Raw genomic sequence first — 21752 nt, forward strand, 5'->3', positions numbered from 1 at the left:
CACAATTACTAATAATATTTGACTTAAATTGTATGAATATTTCTTCTTCTGCCCAAATTAGGCTAAACAATATATTTTTCATGTTGGTCCAGCTGTTGCACAAAAGACTAGAGATTGACTGTATAATCGACTGCCCGATTAGAGTATGACGGCAGCCTATGGAGGAGCGAAACTGTGAGGTGATTTAGTACTAAAGTTACTCGATTTAGTGATTTAGTACTATAGTTACTCTCTCTAGAAGTGGCCATTAGATATTCATCTGTGCACAGTTAGACAAACTGTCTATAAATGGAGATGGTTTAGTACTATAGGTACTCTCACTAGAAGTGGCCTTTAGATATTCATCTGTCCACAGTTAGACAAACTGTCTATAAATGGAGATGATTTAGTACTATAGGTACTCTCTCTAGAAGTGGCCGTTAGATATTCATCTGTCCACAGTTACACAAACTGTCTATAAATGGAGGTGATTTAGTACTATAGGTACTCTCTCTAGAAGTGGCCGTTAGATATTCATCTGTCCACAGTTAGACAAACAGTCTATAAATTAAGATGATTTAGTACTATAGGTACTCTCTCTAGAAGTGTCTGTTAGATATTCATCTGTGCACAGTGAGACAAACAGTCTATAAATTAAGATGATTTAGTACTATAGGTACTCTCTCTAGAAGTGTCTGTTAGATATTCATCTGTGCACAGTTAGACAAACTGTCTATAAATGGAGGTGATTTAGTACTATAGGTACTCTCACTAGAAGTGGCCGTTAGATATTCATCTGTGCACAGTGAGACAAACTGTCTATAAATGGACGTGATTTAGTACTATAGTTACTCTCTCTAGAAGTGGCCGTTAGATATTCATCTGTTCACAGTTAGACAAACTGTCTATAAATGGAGGTGATTTAGTACTATAGGTACTCTCTCTAGAAGTGGCCGTTAGATATTCATCTGTGCACAGTTAGACAAACTGTCTATAAATGGAGATGATTTAGTACTATAGGTACTCTCACTAGAAGTGGCCGTTAGATATTCATCTGTCCACAGTGAGACAAACTGTCTATAAATGGAGATGATTTAGTACTATAGGTACTCTCTCTAGAAATGACCGTTAGATATTCATCTGTCCACAGTTAGACAAACTGTCTATAAATGGAGATGATTTAGTACTATAGGTACTCTCTCTAGAAGTGGCCATTAGATATTCATCTGTGCACAGTTAGACAAACTGTCTATAAATGGAGATGATTTAGTACTATAGGTACTCTCACTAGAAGTGCCCATTAGATATTCATCTGTGCACAGTTAGACAAACTGTCTATAAATGGAGGTGATTTAGTACTATAGGTACTCTCTCTAGAAGTGACCGTTAGATATTCATCTGTCCACAGTTAGACAAACTGTCTATAAATGGAGATGATTTAGTACTATAGGTACTCTCTCTAGAAGTGGCCATTAGATATTCATCTGTGCACAGTTAGACAAACTGTCTATAAATGGAGATGATTTAGTACTATAGGTACTCTCACTAGAAGTGCCCATTAGATATTCATCTGTGCACAGTTAGACAAACTGTCTATAAATGGAGGTGATTTAGTACTATAGGTACTCTCTCTAGAAGTGGCCGTTAGATATTCATCTGTGCACAGTGAGACAAACTGTCTATAAATGGAGGTGATTTAGTACTATAGGTACTCTCTCTAGAAGTGGCCATCCAGTCAAGATGACTCAAAGGGAACACCGCAGAATGATCAATGAGGTATAAAAGAACCCTAGAGTGACAGATATATATTGAAGTATGGTGGAGGGAGCATCATGATTTGAGGTGAAAACCAGCTAATTCCAAAAGTTCACATACTTTTTCTTGCCACTGTATATTCACACCACCTTAGTTATCAGATCAGCACAATCCAAAGACTAACGTAATTGATGCTTTTGCCAGGTGATTCACTCTATCTTAACTGAAAGACTGAACTTCCTTTCTTCTAGCCGTCATGTTGAGCGTTGCAGTTTTTCAACGAGTGTCCTTATATGCCCGGGAACGTTCATGAGGGATGTATTTAGCATTAATATCCCTTCAAAACTGTCCAAATCCTGAATGCCTCAGTGCTTTAACGTTTACTTTACTGATTCACTCTCACAGAACTGTATCATACACACTTTGAATTTAGCTGACAATCTGTAGGCACTGATCCGAAAGTGTTGAAGTTGTCATATAAGCATCACCTGTGCATTTCATGTCCGCCACACTGACGGGATCAAAGTAATCCAATTATGAAAATCAGCTGCTTTCTCTCTTCCCACAGCCTCTCTCTCTCTCTCTCTCTCTCTCTCTCTCTCACTCACACTTCCGGTGTGGTTGTTGGGGGTGAATGTGCGGAGTGATTTTGAGAGCGCTTTTGTTGAGGTTTTTTTTTCACATTGTTTCTTTATTTATTTATTTATTTTATTTATTCTTTCCTTTTTCTTTTTTCCTCTCTCTTTTCATCTTTCTTTTCCCCTCGCTAGGTAAATAGGTTTATCTGTGTGTGTGCGTGGTTGGTAGCCGCTGGCATGGCGACTGCCAACACGCAGGGCACGTCTAACCTGTCCCTCAGGAATGTCTGCAGGTGTGTACCTGAGCCCGGGGTGACCGTGGAGGAACTGCTGTTGATTATCGGGGATAAACTAGGGTTCGATAATATCGTCTCGGCTTCGAGAATGAACAAAGCGGTGGTTGTGTTTAAAAACTGAAGCACTTATTAATGAGTTGACTGTGAGTAGATTATGGGTGAAAGAGACGTTTGTACCGGTAACCCCGTTATCCACTCCTGCAACTAAAGTTATAGTCTCTAATGCACCTCCGTTCATTTCAAATGAAGCCATTGTTAAAGAACTGCTAAGATTCGGTAAGATTGCGAGCCCTGTTAAAGCGGTACCTCTGGGATGTAAAGACGCCGCTTTAAAGCACGTGCTTTCCTTTAGGCGTATGGTTTACATGTTTCTTAGCTCTCCGGAGAGGACACTGGAGGCTTCTTTCCGTGTAACTCACGGAGAGAGCTCTTTCATGGTTTATGCTAGTTCGGAGAGTCTGAGATGCTTTGAGTGTGGAGACTTGGGCCATAAACGATTTTCATGTCCGAAAAAACGAAGCGCGCGTTTCTACATCTCACGCAGACGATAATAACATCGAACACCATGTAAACATCGTAGAAACTCTGAGACATGAAGAACAAGATAATGGTGCTACAGAGGAAGTGGAGGGACAGCAAGAGGTGAGTGACTCTAATGTTATTAATGCTGGATGGGTGGAACAACCTGGAGGTAGTCATCTACCTGATAAAGATGTGAGTGCTAGTGTTGACAACAATGTGAGAGATGCTGAAGATAAAGGTATGAACAGTGATGTTGTACAGGTAGCTGGCTCTCAGGAGAAAATGGATGATGGTTTGGAGTGTTTATCACAGTACACTGACGATGGAATGAAAGATGATGAGTGGCCTGAGATGACTAAAGAGGCTGAGAAGGATTTCTATAGTGTTGAACAAATAAATTCCTTTTTAGATCAAAAAAAAGGTAAAACAGGGGTTGAGATAAGTGATTATTTTCCGGATACGGAAAAGTTTATTGTTTCAGCAATGAGGGCTAGGAAGGTCAGCAGCTATGAGGAACTTACTCAGCAAAAAAGATACCGCCTTAAAAAGCATGCAACAAACCTAGGTGAAAAGCTAGGAAAAGCGAGGGGAAAATCTAGATAATCACTATGACTGAAAACTTTTCCTTACTTTTGTTTTCTTTTTTCTTTTTTTCTCTTTTCTCTATGCAGACTCTGAGGGTGGGATCTCTTAATGTTAATGGGATGAGGGATGGGAAAAATGAATGAACTACTTTCAGAAATGATTGGATTGAAAGGCTTGAATGTTACTTTCTTGCAAGAAACTCATAGCACTTGCAATAATGAAGTTGACTGGGGTCTATGGTGGAAGGGAGACTATATTCTTAGTCATGGTATAATTTGAGTGCTGGTGTAGCTATACTTTTTTCTCCTACATCTAATGTCAAAATTGTATCAAAACAAGAAGTAGTACCAGGAAGGTTTTTAATTGTTAAGGCCGAAATCAGTCATCTAAAATTTCTTTTTGTAAATATTTACGCTTCTAATATTGGAGCGGAAAGAAAGTTACTCTTTAATAAATTAGAAAGCGTAATTAAAGAAGAAAGTGATGATTGTTTTATTGTTGTAGGAGGGGACTGGAACTGCACTCTAGATTTTGTTCTAGATAGAAACGGAGAAGAACCACACGCACAGTCGGCCTCCTGTTTGGCTAGTGTTTTTAAAAAGCTCAGTCTCTCAGATGTGTGGAGAGCGAATAACCCTTCTATAAAACAATATACATGGGTGAAAGTGAATAATGGGAGGATTTATGCTGCACGTCTGGGCCGTTTTTATATATCTTCTAACCTGAAAAATAGAGTTGTTAACACAGAAATTATCCCTAGTAGTCTTTCTGATCGCAAGCTTGTTACAGTTGGGTTTACCTTGTCTAAAAGTGTACATAAGAGCTATTACTGGCATCTAAATACTAAACTCTTAGAAGATCAGTCTTTTTGTGAAGATTTTGAGTTTTTTTGGGAGAAATGGCAAATAGAACAGAGTAATTTTGAAAATATTATTCAGTGGTGGGAGGTTGGCAAAGCCCATATAAGAGATTTTTCTCAAAAATATACTGCATACTCCTCTGTACGGTTGAAAAATACATTAAAACAGCTGGAAGCGGAAATTGCTGATATTGAAAAAATATGACTGTTAATGATGATGCTAATTTAAAAGATTTGTGGACTGAAAAGAAAAATGATCTAAGTTCAATATTGGATGAAAAAGTTAAGGGGCTCTTATAAGAAGGCTTATTTACACTTGAAGGACATGGACGCTCCCACTTCTTATTTTTTAACTTAGAGCGTAAAGTGGGTCAGCAGAAACAAATGATTTTTTTGAAGGACAATAATGGACATGTCACATCAGAGCCACTGGAGATGCGAAGAATTGCTGTTGACTTTTACTCCAATTTATACACTGCTGAAAGCTCAGATAAACATTCCAGGACTGAGCTGTTAAGAGATTTACCTGTTTTATCTGAAGAAAAAAAACTGTTATTAGAGAATGATGTCTCTTTTGAGGAAGTCTCTCGAGCTGTGATGGGTCTATCTTCAGGCCGTTGTCCGGGAATGGATGGACTACCAGCTGAGTTTTACAAGACTTTTTGGCCAATTGTAGGTCAGGACTTTTTTAAAGTGTTTCAGAAATGTTGTCATGAAGGAGTTCTTCCAACCAGCTGTCAAAGAGCGGTTTTGTCTTTGTTCCCGAAAAAGGGTGATTTAACACTCCTAAAGAATTGGAGACCTGTCGCAATCTTGTGTACAGATTATAAAATATTTTCGAAGGTTTTAGCAAATAGATTAAACAAAGTTTTGCATGATATTGTACATATAGATCAGTCATATTGTGTTAAAAATCGGTTAATTACAGATAATCTTCACTTAATTAGGGATGTTTTTGATTATGCAAATTGTCCATCCATCCATCCATCTTCAACCGCTTATCCGAAGTCGGGTCGCGGGGGCAGCTGCTCCAGCAGGGGGCCCCAAACTTCCCTATCCCGAGCCACATTAACCAGCTCTGACTGGGCGACCCCGAGGCGTTCCCAGGCCAGTGTGGAGATGTAATCTCTCCACCTAGTCCTGGGTCTTCCCCGAGGCCTCCTCCCAGCTGGACGTGCCTGAAACACCTCCCTAGGGAGGCGGCCAGGGGCATCCTTACCAGATGCCCAAACCACCTCAACTGACTCCTTTCAACGCAAAGGAGCAGCTGCTCTACTCCGAGCTCCTCACGGATGACTGAGCCCTCACCCTATCTCTAAGGGAGAAGCCCACCACCCTTCTGAGGAAGCCCATTTCGCCGCTTGTACTCGCATGACCTAGTTCTTTCGGGTCATGACCCAACCTTCATGACCATAGGTGAGGGTAGGAACGAAAATTGATCGGTAGATCGAGAGCTTTGCCTTCGGCTCAGCTCTCTTTTCGCGGACAACGGTGCGATAGAGCGCAGTGCAATACCGCCCCTGCTGCCCCGATTCTCCGCCAACCTCCCGCCTCCATTGTCCCCTCACTGTGAACAAGACCCCGAGGTACTTGAACTCCTTCACTTGGGGCAAAACCTCATTCCCTACCTGGAGTACGCACTCCATCGGTTTCCTGCTGAGAACCATGGCCTCAGATTTAGAGGTGCTAATCCTCATCCCAGCTGCTTCACACTCGACTGCCAGCTTATCCAGTGAGAGCTGAAGGTCACGGACCGATGATGACATGAAGACAACATCATCTGCAAAAGCAGCGATGAGATCCCCAGCCCACCGAATCAAGCACACCTTCCCCACCTCGACTACGCCTCGATATCCTGTCCATGAATATCACAAACAGGATTGGTGACAAAGCGCAGCCTTGGCGGAGACCAACCCCACATGGAATGAACTCGACTTTGTGCCGAGGACCCGACACAGCCCTCGCTTTGGACGTACAGGATTGGATCGCCCTAAGAAGGGACCCCCACCCCGTACTCTCAGCAGCACCTCCCACAGTCTCTCCCGGGGACCCGGTCATACGCCTTCTCCAGATCCACAAAACACATGTAGACCGGATGGGCATACTCCCAGGCCCCCTCCAGGATCCTTGCAGAGTAAAGATCTGGTCCGCTGCTCCACCCACCAGGACCTAAAACCGCATTGTTCCTCTTTCAATCTGAGGTTCGACAATCGGCCGAACCCTCCTCTCCAGCACCTTGGAGTAAACTTTACCAGGGAGGCTGAGAAGTGTGATACCCCTGTAGTTGGCACACACTCTCTGATCCCCCTTTTGAAGAGGGGAACCACCACCCCGCTCTGCCACTCCTTAGGTACTGTCCCAGATTTCCACGCAATGTTGAAGAGGCGTGTCATCCATGACACCCCTCCACATCCAGAGCTTTCAGCATTTCTGGTCGGATCTCATCAATTCCTCGGGCTTTGCCACTGCGGAGTTGTTTGACTACCTCAGTGACCTCCCCCAGGGAAATAGAATCTGATCCCCATCATCCTCCGGCTATGCCTCTACCATAGAGGGCGTGTTGGGATTTAGGAGTTCTTCAAAGTGTTCCTTCCACGCCCAATAACCTCCTCGGTTGAGGTCAACAGCGCCCCATCTTTGCTGTATACAGCTTGAATGGTTCCCCGCTTCCCTCCTAAGGTGGCGGACGGCTTTCCAGAAGCACTTTGGTGCGGACCGAAAGTCCTTCTCCATGGCTTCTCTGAACTTTTCCCACACCCACTGCTTTGCCTCCCTCACGCCGAGGCCGCAGCACTTCGGGCCCTTCGGTACCTTGCAACTGCCTCCGAGACCTCCGGACAACAAATCCCGAAGGCCTCTTTCTTCAGTCGGACGGCTTCCCTGACCACCAGTGTCCACCACGGTGTTCGAGGGTTACCACCCCTGCGGCACCTAAAACCTTGAGGCCGCAGCTCTCCACCGCTGCTCGGCAATGGAAGCTTTGAACATTGCCCACTCCGGTTCAATGTCCCCAACCTCCGCAGGGATGCCTGAAAAGCTCCGCCGAGGTGTGAGTTGAAGATCTCACGGACAGGGACCTCCTCCAAACGCTCCCAGTTCACCCAAGACTACTCGCTTGGGCTTCCCAGGTCTGTCCAGAGTCTTTCCCCACCCCTGACCCAACTCACCACCAGATGGTGATCGGTTGACAGCTCTGCCCCTCTCTTTACCCGAAGTGTCCGAACATATGGCCTCAGATCCCACGCACACGATTACAAAATCGATCATCGACCTTCGGCCTAGGGTGCTCTGGTACCACGCACACTTATGAGCATCCTTATAGTTCGAACATGGTGTTTGTTATAGATAATCCATGACTAGCACAGAAATCTAATAACAAACATCCACTTGAGTTCAGATCAGGGAGGCCGCTCCTCCCAATCACGCCTTTCCAGGTGTCCCTGTCATTTCCCACATGTGCGTTGAAGTCACCCAGCATCACTATGGAGTCCCCTACTGGGGCCCTATTCAGGACTCCATTCAGGGTCTCCAAGAAGGCCGAATACTCTGAACTGCTGTTCGGTGCATATGCACAGACAACAGTCAGAGTTTTCCCCACAACCCGTGAGGCGTAGGGAGGCTGACCCTCTCATCCACCGGGTAAACTCCAACGTAGTGGCGCCAGCCGGGACTCGTGGAGTATCCCCACACCGCCCGTCAGCCTCACACCCTGGGAAACTCCAGAGAAGAATAGAGTCCATCCCCTATCCAGGAGTACGGATCCAGAGCCAAAACTGTGCGCCGATGTAAGCCCCACCAGATCCAACTGGTAACGCTCCACCTCCCTCACTAGTTCCGCTCCTTCCCCCAGTGAGGTGACATTCCACGCCCCCAGAGCAAGCCTTTGCTGCCCGGGTCTGGTCCGCCGAGGCCCACGGCCTTCCCTGCCGCCCATATGGCAGCGCACCCACTCCCGCGGTTCCTCCAATGGGTGGTGGGCCCAAGGGATGTAGAGGGGGGTTCCACGTTGCTTCTTCGGGCTGTGCCCGGCCGGGCTCCGTGACAAACCCGGCCACCAGGCGCTCGCCGACGAGCCCTCCATCTGGGCCTGGCTCCAGACAGGGGAAATTGTAATGATCTTAATTTGGGACTTTTGTCTTTAGATCAAGAGAAGGCTTTTGATAGGGTTGATCATGTTTTTTTGTTTGATGCCCTTAATGCTTTTGGTTTTGGAAAAAGTTTTATTTCAATGATCAAACTTCTTTATAACAAAGCAACATGTATGATTAAAATGGGTGGTGGATTAAGTATCCCTATAGATGTAAGAAGAGGTATTAGACAGGGTTGCCCAATTTCAGGACAATTGTACAGTATCATAATTGAACCATTGCTATGTAAACTGAGAAGGGAACTAATGGGTTTACAGGTTAATACCATGAATTACTCTATTAAATTATCTGCATATGCTGATGATCTCACAATTATAATTAGAGGAGAAAGTGATATTCAGGTACTTAAAGAGTCCTTAGAGTGTTTTGGTAAAGCCTCGTCCGCTGTAGTCAATTGGAATAAAAGTGATGCTTTGTGGTGTGGAAGGGTTCTAAAGGTCCAACACTTCCTGGTGGGTTACAGTGGGGGAGAACAGGTTTTAAATATTTAGGGTTTTTTTTAGGAATAGAGGAGTATAGAGATAAAAATTGGGAGGGCCTTGTGGAGAAAGTGTGTGCCAGGTTGTCTCGCTGGAACTGGTTGCTACCTCAGCTGTCCTATAGGGGGAGGGTTCTGGTATGTAACAATCTGGTTGCTTCTTCATTATGGCACAAAATGATGATACTAGAACCTCCTGAAAAGCTGGTGAAAGAAATACAGCAGCGGATAGTAGACTTCTGGTCGGGACAGCATTGGCTGAAGGCTGCTGTGCTATATTTTCCAAGGCAAGAAGGAGGCCAGGGGCTGATTGACATCAAATCGAGACTAAAGGCTTTTCGAATCCAGACAGCAAGGAGATTAATCTATGGTGTGGATGTGAGCTGGGCTGAGATCGCATGTGCTCTCCTGAGAAGAGTAGGAAACATGGGATTAGATCGTCACCTGTTTCTGATGGATCTTAATAAACTGGATTTGTCTGGACTGAGTCTCTTTTACAGATCACTCTTTAAATCATGGACACTTTTTAAGTTCTCACGGGATGGAAGTGACTTTCAGAATTTGTGGCTGAATGAAAAGCCGCTTTTCTTTAATTCTGCTCTGGATGTGGATGCTCTTAAGTCGGACACTCTTAGAAAAGCCATGTGGGCAGCAAATGTCTTAAAGATTGGACATTTGAGAGTCAATAAAGAATGGATTAACCCTGAGAATTTAGCTGAAAAGTTGAGAATTAAATCTATCAGACTGATAAAAAATGTGTTGACTCAGATAATTGAGACCCTGCCTCAGGATTACAAATTGGCAATGGAAAGTTTTGAAAAAGAGACTGATCACTGTAGCTTTCCTCAGTTGTTTTTTTCACCAGAGAATGGTACATGGCAAGAGAAAGAAGGTTGTTTGCTCTCTTTTAAGACTCATCAGCCAAAATACTTTTGCAATGCTGATAAGAAGGAAATATATACTATGTGTGTGAAATCATGGCATCTTAAAGCACTAGAGACCGTAAGGGAGTCCAAATGGCAAGAGTTTTTTGGGCCAGGCGCCTCCCCAAAGGCAGCTGGAGGTCCCTGTACAAACCTCCCATTGAGAAGAGGTCTGGAGACCTGCAGTGGAGAATAGTACACGGGATTATAGCTACAAACAGGCACATAGCACACCTTGATCCACAGGTAGGGGAGGGCTGTTCTTTCTGTGGGGAACAGGAGACAGTTTTTCATTTGTTTTTAAAGTGCAAAAGACTTCAACCAGTTTTTTGTATTTTAGAAGAGTGGTCTCATAAATTGGGAGAAATTTTTACACCCGTTTCTTTTATTTATGGTCCAAAATACAGTAGAAGAAAGAGGGAAGTGCATGTGTTAATACATTTTATTTTTGGAAAAGCTAAATTGGCAATTTGGCTATCAAGAAAATATCGTTTGAACGGGGCTGGGTCAGATGATGTTGTGTCCATTTTAAAAGGACTACTAAAATCTCGCATTAAGATTGAGTTCACATATCATAAACTGGTAAATAACATGGAGAAGTTTAAACATAGATGGGCTGTAAATCAGTATCATTTGTGCTATTGATAGTGATGATTGTTTGCACTTGAATATTTAATTTTATTCTCTTTATTTATTTATTAATTTTATTTTAGATGTATATTGATTTTTTTTGTCCTGGAAAAATAATGTAAAATTGCATTTTAAATAATTTTTGGTAAATAAATGCTTTTTTGAGCCTCTCTCTCTCTCTCTCTCTCTCTCTCTCTCTCCTAATTTAAAGATGTCGTGGATCTTTAAATTGTTCTGTTATCAGCGATCTGCCCTGAAATAATTTTTGTTCTCTTGATTCATGTTCCTCATTATCTTCTCTTTTAGGATTCTGGAAAACTCTCTGCTCAGTGCGGAGGTGAAAGAAGGAGAGATTCTTCCTCCAACCATTCAGAAGCTGATGAAGGGATACAACAAATACCTCAGGCCATTTTTTGACAGTAAGCAAAACCGGAATACAAGCACAAATCCATATGCTAAAATTCGGTATTAAAAAAACTATTAGTGTATTCATGTCAGTGTCTCTCTATACAGTATGTGCAGTATGTCCGCATGAGAAGGGCGAATGAGGCTTTAGTCCTTTAAATTTTCCTTTGAAAATGTATTGATTGAAGGAGCTTCATTTTACTCCATATATTCACATCCCACTGGCACATATAACACGATTCCTCTTTGAATGGGAATTTGAAGGCCTTTGAGACTTCATCGAATGCAACCCTGTTCCTTTATTTTCCACCACACCGACGATTGACGGTTAGCAGGATCTTTTTAAAATATGATTAAGCTCATTTTAGCCACAGTGTTATCCGCAGTTATAAAGGAAGTGAAAGCCACTCAGAAATCACGAAGATGCACATAACCGTACACTCACACTGTATTAAGATTCCCATCCCTATGGCTTGATGACATCAGCCAAAAGGAAAGTTGTTTCAGAGGTGGCTGTGGCTCAGGTGGTAGAGCGGGTCGGTCACTAATCGCAGGGTTGGTGGTTCGATTCCTGGCCCACATGACTCCACATGCCGAAGTGTCCTTGGGTAAGACACTGAACCCCAAGTTGCTCCCAATGGCAGGCTAGCACCTTACATAGCAGCTCTGCCATCATTGGTGTATGAATGGGTGTGAATGGGTGAATAAGTCACAGTGTAAAACACTTTGAATACCGATAAGGTTAAAAAGGTGCTGTATAAGTGCAGACCATTTATTATATTTGGACTAAGACACTAAAGACAAGTCTTTTTCTCTTCTTTGATGAATCATGCACAGTAAGGCCAAGAACATGTGTCAAGAAGGTTTAATAGAATGATTTCTGATTTCATGTTGACTTCAAGAATTAAACTGAGGAATATATGCACAAAGAAGCTGACTCAAGGTCAGACAAACTCAATAACTCCATTGCTTTCTCTTTCTATCTTCAGTACACCTGTTCTGTCTCCTGTTGCTCTTATTGTAAATGATTGATACATGTCAATGTTTAGACACAGTCAGTCTGGTCTCTGTCTGTCTTCTCGGATGGTCGAGGAAGATGTACACTGTATTTCCAAAATCACACCTTATGCAATCCTTCATTCAACTTTCAATGTCTCTACAACATCAGTTCATTCTCGACTCCTTATCTTGAACACAACAGTTTTGTGGAAGCTCCTCTAAATCAAACTACCCATTTGAAAGAGTAGGAGCCACACTGCAAGTTACTCATAAAGTAGGTAACTACATTGAAGCTTTTAAGGGGGCAATAACTTATCTATAAATATTAATGTATATCAAATGATCAAACGAGTCACTAAAGCAGCTTTCACAAACTGCCTTTGGTCAGAGTTTGGTGTGTTCGGTGGTGTTCAAGTGCTTTTCTGAACTCCAGTACGGTTCACAATTGGTATAAACTAAGTGAAAGTGAACGAAAGTGAACCGCTATTGATGCTGTATAATTTGCATCTTTGGATGCTTCTGATTGCAGTTTTGTTTTTCAGCACTTTGTCACATTTTACTGCTGCTGAACACACACAAAATAAAATATATTTACATGAATTTCTCCCTCTTTTTCCTATAGATGGTCCCGTTACAGTAGGCATGAGTTTGGACATCGCCAGCATCGATACAATATCAGAAATCAACATGGTGAGAAACACTATAAAACCCCATGCATCATAATGATGATCATATATGAAAATGTTTTATACATGTTAATGGTTTGTGCAATTACAGGAATGTTCAATAGTGTGCATTAGTGAGCATTGTTACTGTTGTTCATACTAAAGGTTTGTGATTTGGCCTGTTACATGTCCTGCGCCGTTTGAGCTATACGGACATAAACAATTCCCATAAATCATTTAACCGCCTCGCTTCCACATAGCAATGCTCTATAAACCACTCAGAACTAGGGATGGGCGATATATCGAATATTCACAATATTATCGTGTTAATTTGGTTGAAGATGTCAAATTACGTTTTTAGCGGGACTCATGTGTGTTTTTAGCGGGACTCATGTGTGTTTTTAGTGGGACTCATGTGTGTTTTTAGTGGGACTCATGTGTGTTTTTAGCGGGACTCATGTGTGTTTTTAGTGGGACTCATGTGTGTTTTTAGTGAGGACTCATGTGTGTTTTTAGTGGGGACTCATGTGTGTTTTTAGTGGGACACATGCGTGTTTTTAGCGGGACTCGTGTGTGTTTTTAGTGGGACTCATGTGTGTTTTTAGTGGGACTCATGTGTGTTTTTAGTGGGACTCATGTGTGTTTTTAGTGGGACTCATGTGTGTTTTTAGCGGGACTCATGTGTGTTTTTAGTGGGGACTCATGTGTGTTTTTAGTGGGACTCATGTGTGTTTTTAGTGGGACTCATGTGTGTTTTTAGTGGGGACTCATGTGTGTTTTTAGTGGGACACATGCGTGTTTTTAGCGGGACTCGTGTGTTTTTAGTGGGGACTCATGTGTGTTTTTAGCGGGACTCATGTGTGTTTTTAGCGGGACTCATGTGTGTTTTTAGCGGGACTCATGTGTGTTTTTAGTGGGACTCATGTGTGTTTTTAGCGGGACTCGTGTGTTTTTAGTGGGGACTCATGTGTGTTTTTAGCGGGACTCATGTGTGTTTTTAGTGGGGACTCATGTGTGTTTTTAGCGGGACTCATGTGTGTTTTTAGCGGGACTCATGTGTGTTTTTAGTGGGGACTCATGCGTGTTTTTAGCGGGACTCATGCGTGTTTTTAGCGGGACTCATGCGTGTTTTTAGCGGGACTCGTGTTTGTTTTTAGTGGGACTCAAGTGTGTTTTTAGCGGGACTCGTGTGTTTTTAGTGGGGACTCATGTGTGTTTTTAGTGGGACTCATGTGTGTTTTTAGTGGGACTCATGTGTGTTTTTAGTGGGACTCATGTGTGTTTTTAGCGGGACTCATGTGTGTTTTTAGTGGGACTCATGTGTGTTTTTAGTGGGGACTCATGTGTGTTTTTAGTGGGGACTCATGTGTGTTTTTAGCGGGACTCGTGTTTGTTTTTAGTGGGACTCAAGTGTGTTTTTAGCGGGACTCATGTGTGTTTTTAGTGGGGACTCATGTGTGTTTTTAGTGGGACTCATGTGTGTTTTTAGTGGGACTCATGTGTGTTTTTAGTGGGACTCATGTGTGTTTTTAGCGGGACTCATGTGTGTTTTTAGTGGGACTCATGTGTGTTTTTAGTGGGGACTCATGTGTGTTTTTAGTGGGACTCATGTGTGTTTTTAGCGGGACTCATGTGTGTTTTTAGTGGGGACTCATGTGTGTTTTTAGTGGGACTCATGTGTGTTTTTAGCGGGACTCGTGTGTTTTTAGTGGGGACTCGTGTGTTTTTAGTGGGGACTCATGTGTGTTTTTAGTGGGACTCATGTGTGTTTTTAGTGGGGACTCATGTGTGTTTTTAGTGGGACTCATGTATGTTTTTAGTGGGGACTCATGTTTGTTTTTAGCGGGACACATGCGTGTTTTTAGCGGGACTTGTGTTTGTTTTTAGTGGGACTCATGTGTGTTTTTAGCTGGACTCATGCATTAGTGGGACTCATGCGTGTTTTCAGCGGGACTCGTGTTTGTTTTTAGCGGGACTCATGTGTGTTTTTAGCGGGACTCATGCGTGTTTTTAGTGGGGACTCATGTGTGTTTTTAGTGGGACTCATGTGTGTTTTTAGCGGGACTCGTGTGTTTTTAGTGGGGACTCATGTGTGTTTTTAGTGGGACTCATGTGTGTTTTTAGTGGGGACTCATGTGTGTTTTTAGCGGGACTCATGCGTGTTTTTAGCGGGACTTGTGTTTGTTTTTAGTGGGACTCATGTGTGTTTTTAGCTGGACTCATGCATTAGTGGGACTCATGCGTGTTTTTAGCGGGACTCGTGTTTGTTTTTAGCGGGACTCATGTGTGTTTTTAGCGGGACTCCTGCGTGTTTTTAGCGGGACTCGTGTTTGTTTTTAGTGGGACTCATGTGTGTTTTTAGTGGGGACTCATGTGTGTTTTTAGCGGGACTCATGTGTATTTTTAGCGGGACTCATGTGTGTTTTTAGTGGGGACTCATGCGTGTTTTTAGCGGGACTCATGCGTGTTTTTAGCGGGACTCATGCGTGTTTTTAGCGGGACTCGTGTTTGTTTTTAGTGGGACTCAAGTGTGTTTTTAGCGGGACTCATGTGTGTTTTTAGTGGGGACTCGTGTGTTTTTAGTGGGACTCATGTGTGTTTTTAGCGGGACTCATGTGTGTTTTTAGTGGGGACTCATGTGTGTTTTTAGTGGGACTCATGTGTGTTTTTAGCGGGACTCGTGTGTTTTTAGTGGGGACTCGTGTGTTTTTAGTGGGGACTCATGTGTGTTTTTAGTGGGACTCATGTGTGTTTTTAGTGGGGACTCATGTGTGTTTTTAGTGGGACTCATGTGTGTTTTTAGTGGGGACTCATGTGTGTTTTTAGCGGGACACATGCGTGTTTTAGCGGACTTGTGTTTGTTTTAGTGGGACTCATGTGTGTTTTTAGCTGGACTCATGCATTAGTGGGACTCATGTGTTTTCAGCGGACTCGTGTTTGTTTTTAGCGGGACTCATGTGTGTTTTAGCGGACTCATGCGTATTTTTAGTGGGGACTCATGTGTGTTTTTAGTGGGACTCATGTGTGTTTTTAGCGGACTCGTGTGTTTTTAGTGGGGACTCATGTGTGTTTTTAGTGGGACTCATGTGTGTTTTTAGTGGGGACTCATGTGTGTTTTTAGCGGGACTCATGCGTGTTTTAGCGGGACTTGTGTTTGTTTTTAGTGGGACTCATGTGTGTTTTTAGCTGGACTCATGCATTAGTGGGACTCATGCGTGTTTTTAGCGGACTCGTGTTTGTTTTTAGCGGGACTCATGTGTGTTTTAGCGGACTCATGCGTGTTTTTAGCGGACTCGTGTTTGTTTTTAGTGGGACTCATGTGTGTTTTTAGCGGACTCATGTGTGTTTTTAGTGGGACTCATGTGTGTTTTTAGTGGGACTCATGTGTGTTTTTAGCGGACTCATGTGTGTTTTTAGTGGGACTCATGCGTGTTTTAGCGGACTCATGCGTGTTTTTAGCGGACTCATGTTTGTTTTTAGTGGGACTCATGCGTGTTTTAGCGGACTCATGCGTGTTTTTAGCGGACTCATGTGTGTTTTTAGCGGACTCATGTTTGTTTTTAGTGGGACTCATGCGTGTTTTTAGCGGACTCATGTGTGTTTTTAGCGGACACATGTGTGTTTTTAGCAGGACTCATGTTTGTTTTTAGCGGGACTCATGTGTGTTTTTAGCGGACTCATGTGTGTTTTAGCGGACTCATGTTTGTTTTAGCGGACTCATGTGTGTTTTTAGCAGGACTCATGTTTGTTTTTAGCGGACTCATGTGTGTTTTTAGCTTACCCCCATGTGACTCTATCCTCCTTAGCAACCGGGCCAATTTTGTTGCTTAGGAGACCTGGCTGGAGTCACTCAACTTGCCCTGGATTCAAACTTACGACTCCAGGGGTGATAGTCAGCCTCAATACTAGTTGAGATACCCAGACCCCCACTTAAAATATTTGACAGAATTTGAATTGCCATCGGGTAATTACAGTATGTTTGACAGGATGTAAATGATTTAATGCAGAACAGGGCCCCATCCACATTAATATGTTTTTGGTTTTGCACAGTTTTGCACAGACGTATGTTTGTCGCTTGAGTCATCATCAAGCAATCTCTGTTGTTCATGGGCTGGATGTTGTGCTCAGGACTACACAGCTACGATCTTCCTGCGGCAGCGCTGGACAGATGAGAGGCTGGTGTTTGAAGGCAATAAGAGTTTGAGTCTGGACGGGCGGCTCGTTGAACTGCTGTGGGTTCCAGACACCTTCATCGTGGACTCTAAGAAGTCCTTCCTCCATGACATCACAGTAGAGAACCGACTGATCCGGATCTTTCCCAACGGAACGGTTCTGTATGCACTCCGTGAGATGTGCACAGATGATCTACACTTATTTTGATTCAATTAGCAGATGTTTTTATCTAAAGCTGAATGTGGCATACTGAAGATATTTAATCAAGTCTGTTTACATATGGCCATGTTTAATCTGTCCATCTGTGTTTTTTCTGTAGAATCACGACAACCGTCGCCTGTAATATGGATCTCACCAAATACCCCATGGACAAACAGATGTGCACGCTGCAACTGGAGAGCTGTAAGAAAATTCCTGCATACTCCATTTTCCATCATAAACTTTCCAAAAGTGTTGCTCTGGCAACAAGCTAACGTGTTTGTTTGTTTTTTCCTGGGTTCTTGTTTGTGACATTCATACTCGTGTAACTGCACAGTGTTCATAGCCACACTGTTTTATATTTCATGAGAACATGTTGTGGTTGCACATGAAACACTAAATCTCACTCGTACAGCCCAATTAGTGTCAATGCAAAAAAAAAAAAAAAGCATATATACATATAAAGTGTCAAGAAAAGTATGTGAACCCTTTGGATTTAGCATGTTTTCTTCATTAATTGGTCATAAAATGTGATCTTCATCTTCATCAAAGTCACAAGTATAGATAATGTGCTTAAACTAACAACACACACAATTATAATCGCTCATGTCTTTATTGAACACATCTCATTAAACATTCACAGTGCTGTGGAAAAAGTAAGTGAACCCTTGGATTTAATAACTGGACAATCCTCCTTTGGCAGCAATAACCTCAACCAAGTGGTTCCGTTTCCGAATTTGGGGTCGTTCTTCCTTACAGAACTGATTCAGCTCAGACATATTTTTAGGATGTCTGGTCTGAACGGGTAGCTCAGTGGTAAAGATGCTGGCAACCACCTCTGGAGTTCGCTAGTTTGAATCCCAGGGCGTGCTGAGTGACTCCAGTCAGGTCTCCTGAGCAACCAAGTTGGCCTGGTTGCTAGGGATGGTAGAGTCATATGGGGTAACATCCTTGTGGTCGCTATAATGTGGTTTGTTCTTGGTGGGGCATGTGGTGAGTTGTACGTGGATGCTCAACAAGCCACGTGATAAGAAGCGTGGGTTGACGGTCTCAGACACGGATGCTGTTGGGATTTGTCCTCTGTTACCCAGATTGAGGCGAATCACTATGCGACCTCTTGGACTTAAAAGCACATTAGGAATTGGGCATGCCAAATTGGGAGAAAAATGGGGAAAAGGACTGACAGGGACACTCCAAAATCTGGATTTTCTTTTTTATGAAGTCATTCTGTAGTGGATTTTCTTCGATGTTTAGAGTCATTGTCCTGCTGCATCACACAACTTCTGCTGAGCTTCAGCTGGTGCACGACTATCCTGATATTGTCCTGTAGGATATCCTGATGAACTTGGGAATCCATATTTCCCATGATGATGGCAAGTGGTCCAGGCCCCAAAGCAGCAAAGCAACCCCAAATCATGATGCTCCCTCCACCGCTTTCATGTTGGTATGCGGTACCGCTTTTTAGGCCGCACAAAGTGTTGCATGTTCTTCCCAAATAATTCACCCTTAGTTTCATCAGTCCACAAAACATTTTCCTAGAGGTGTTGTGGAGTGTCAAGGTGGCCTTTGGCAAACTTCATGTACGTAGCAATGTTTCTGTTGGAAAGCAGCTGCTTCCTTCATGATGTCCTGCCATGAACACCATTCCTGTTTAATGTTTAACGTATAATAGACTCATGAACAGAGATGTTAACCAGTTCCAATGATTCCTTAAAATCTTTATCTGTCACTCAAGGGCTCTTCAGTACCTGATTGAGCATTCTGCAGTGTTCCCATTGAGTCATCTTGACTGGACGGACACTTCTAGAGAGAGTATCTATAGTACTAAATCATCTCCATTTATAGACAGTTCGTCTAACTGTGGACAGATGAATATCTAACGGCCACTTCTAGAGAGAGTAACTATAGTACTAAATCACCACCATTTATAGACAGTTTGTCTAACTGTGGACAGATGAATATCTAATGGCCACTTCTAGAGAGAGTATCTATAGTACTAAATTACCTCCATTTATAGACAGTTCGTCTAACTGTGGACAGATGAATATCTAACGGCCACTTCTAGAGAGAGTAACTATAGTACTAAATCACCACCATTTATAGACAGTTTGTCTAACTGTGCACAGATGTATATCTAACGGCCACTTCTAGAGAGTACCTATAGTACTAAACCATCTCCATTTATAGACAGTTTGTCTAACTGTGGACAGATGAATATCTAACGGCCACTTCTAGAGAGAGTACCTATAGTACTAAATCATCTCCATTTATAGACAGTTTGTCTAACTGTAGACAGAAGAATATCTAAACTCTTCCAGATAACTTTCTAACCCTTTCCAGCTTTATGCAAAGCAACAATTCTTGATCGTAGGTCATCTGAGATCTCTTGGTCCACGTCAGCAGATGCTTCTTGTGAATATCAAACTCAAAATGTTTGAGTCCTTTTATAAGTCAAAGTAGCTCTAACCCACACCTACAATCTTATTTCATTAATTGAATGCCAGGTTTGCCAACCCCTGACTCGCTCACTTTTCCACAGCACTGTGGATATTTAATGGGTTGTGTTCAATAAAGACATGAATGATTATAATTGTTTGTGTGTTGTTAGTTTAAGCTCATTGTGTTTGTCTATACTTGTGACTTTGATGAAGATGAGATCACAGTTTATGACCAATTCATGCAAAAAACATGCTAAATCTAAAGGGTTCACATACATTTTCTTGCCACTGTATGAGTGTGTGTCAGGGAGAGAAGAGTCTCTGCAACATAATCAAAGACGTGATGTGTGTGTGTGACAGCCGCTAGATTTGGGTCAATTTTGTTGCCTGTGGAAACTGCATTTGCTGTCTCTATATCTGCTTTATGTTCTTGCTGACTTTATCTTTCCCTCTTGCTTTATTTGTCTTCTTGTCTGTCTTTCTATCATATGTTCTCTTTCTTATGCCGTTTCCTTGGAGTTTTGGATGTGAATCTTTTCCACATCTTCAGCTCTTGCTTATATAAGTCCAAAAAGCTCAAATGAGTGGGATGGATAGAGGAGGTTCTGGAATATCTCTCTCTCTCTCTCTTTCACTCTCTGTCTCTCTTTCATTGTCTCTCTGTCTTTTCTCCCACAATCCAGAGTCTCTCAAATGGCATGATGGAAAGCTGCTAGCAGCATCACATGGATGAATCTCAATTAAAATGTTCCCAAAATCAAAAGTTGTTTTATTTTTACATAAAGATAATAAATAAATAAACAAGAAACATAAGCGGTCGTTTACAAGGGACACGTGCATTCTCGTATTCAGAAATGTTTAATTAAGCTTCTCTGACCCTGCGTCCACATGCATGGAGATTGTAGTTTGGTTTCGCTGTAAGCAATGCATAACTTAATTTAATTTAAAGTGACTGATCTCAGTTCAGGACACTCTGGGATGTTAGTAAAGAGTTCAACTCTCGACGTACAGAGTCATGTGTCTCAATCACAGTGCATGGCGCTGATCACAGCGGAGTTTGTCTTTGGGAGAAACTCCAGCAAAACTACATCTGGTGAGAAAACTCATTAAGTTGTTACATTGAAACCTGTTTGATTCAAAAGATTAGAGTCTCTAGTTTCATCCGAGTAGCCATTTTTTTTAAATTTGAGTGATTTATCACGAAATGCCACACTGCTAAATACAATGCACACTATAGTGGACAATAACACAATGTTTTCATTTCAGAGGCTTTATAAGGATTTATGATGAAAATAAGGAGCATTTAAACTGTTCTGAGATCAGTGCAGACAGACAGCACACTGGAGGTTAAGTTATGCACTAAATAGGGAGCAAGGGAGCATCCTATAGCTCTTCTATAACTGTTCTGAGATCAGTGCAGACAGACAGCACACTGGAGGTTAAGTTATGCACTAAATAGGGAGCAAGGGAGCATCCTATAGCTCTTCTATAACTGTTCTGAGACCAGTGCAGACAGACAGCACACTGGAGGTTAAGTCATGCACTAAATAGGGAGCAAGGGAGCATCCTATAGCTCTCCTATAACTGTTCTGAGACCAGTGCAGACAGACAGCACACTGGAGGTTAAGTCATGCACTAAATAGGGAGCAAGGGAGCAACCTATAGCTCTCCTATAACTGTTCTGAGACCAGTGCAGATAGACGGCACACTGGAGGTTAAGTCATGCACTAAATAGGGAGCAAGGGAGCATCCTATAGCTCTCCTATAACTGTTCTGAGACCAGTGCAGACAGACGGCACACTGGAGGTTAAGTCATGCACTAAATAGGGAGCAAGGGAGCATCCTATAGCTCTCTATAACTGTTCTGAGACCAGTGCAGACAGACAGCACACTGGAGGTTAAGTCACGCACTAAATAGGGAGCAAGGGAGCATCCTATAGCTCTCCTATAACTGTTCTGAGACCAGTGCAGACAGACAGCACACTGGAGGTTAAGTCATGCACTAAATAGGGAGCAAGGGAGCATCCTATAGCTCTCTATAACTGTTCTAAGACCAGTGCAGACAGACAGCACACTGGAGGTTAAGTCACGCACTAAATAGGGAGCAAGGGAGCATCCTAT

At 42.7% G+C, this 21752-nt stretch overlaps 1 protein-coding gene across 1 annotated transcript in view; it reads left to right on the forward strand.

Moving 5' to 3' along the window:
- LOC127660802 (gamma-aminobutyric acid receptor subunit pi-like) overlaps nucleotides 1–21752 on the forward strand; it is an 88494-nt gene that overhangs the window by 52051 nt on the left and 14691 nt on the right. The window contains exons 3-6 of the mRNA XM_052151227.1: nucleotides 11060–11172; nucleotides 12780–12847; nucleotides 16951–17167; nucleotides 17314–17397. Coding sequence (XP_052007187.1) covers nucleotides 11060–11172; nucleotides 12780–12847; nucleotides 16951–17167; nucleotides 17314–17397 — 482 coding nt within the window. The remainder of the gene's footprint in view (nucleotides 1–11059; nucleotides 11173–12779; nucleotides 12848–16950; nucleotides 17168–17313; nucleotides 17398–21752) is intronic.

This window comes from Xyrauchen texanus, chromosome 20 (genome assembly GCF_025860055.1).
Source record: "Xyrauchen texanus isolate HMW12.3.18 chromosome 20, RBS_HiC_50CHRs, whole genome shotgun sequence".
Classification (NCBI taxonomy): Eukaryota; Metazoa; Chordata; class Actinopteri; order Cypriniformes; family Catostomidae; genus Xyrauchen; species Xyrauchen texanus.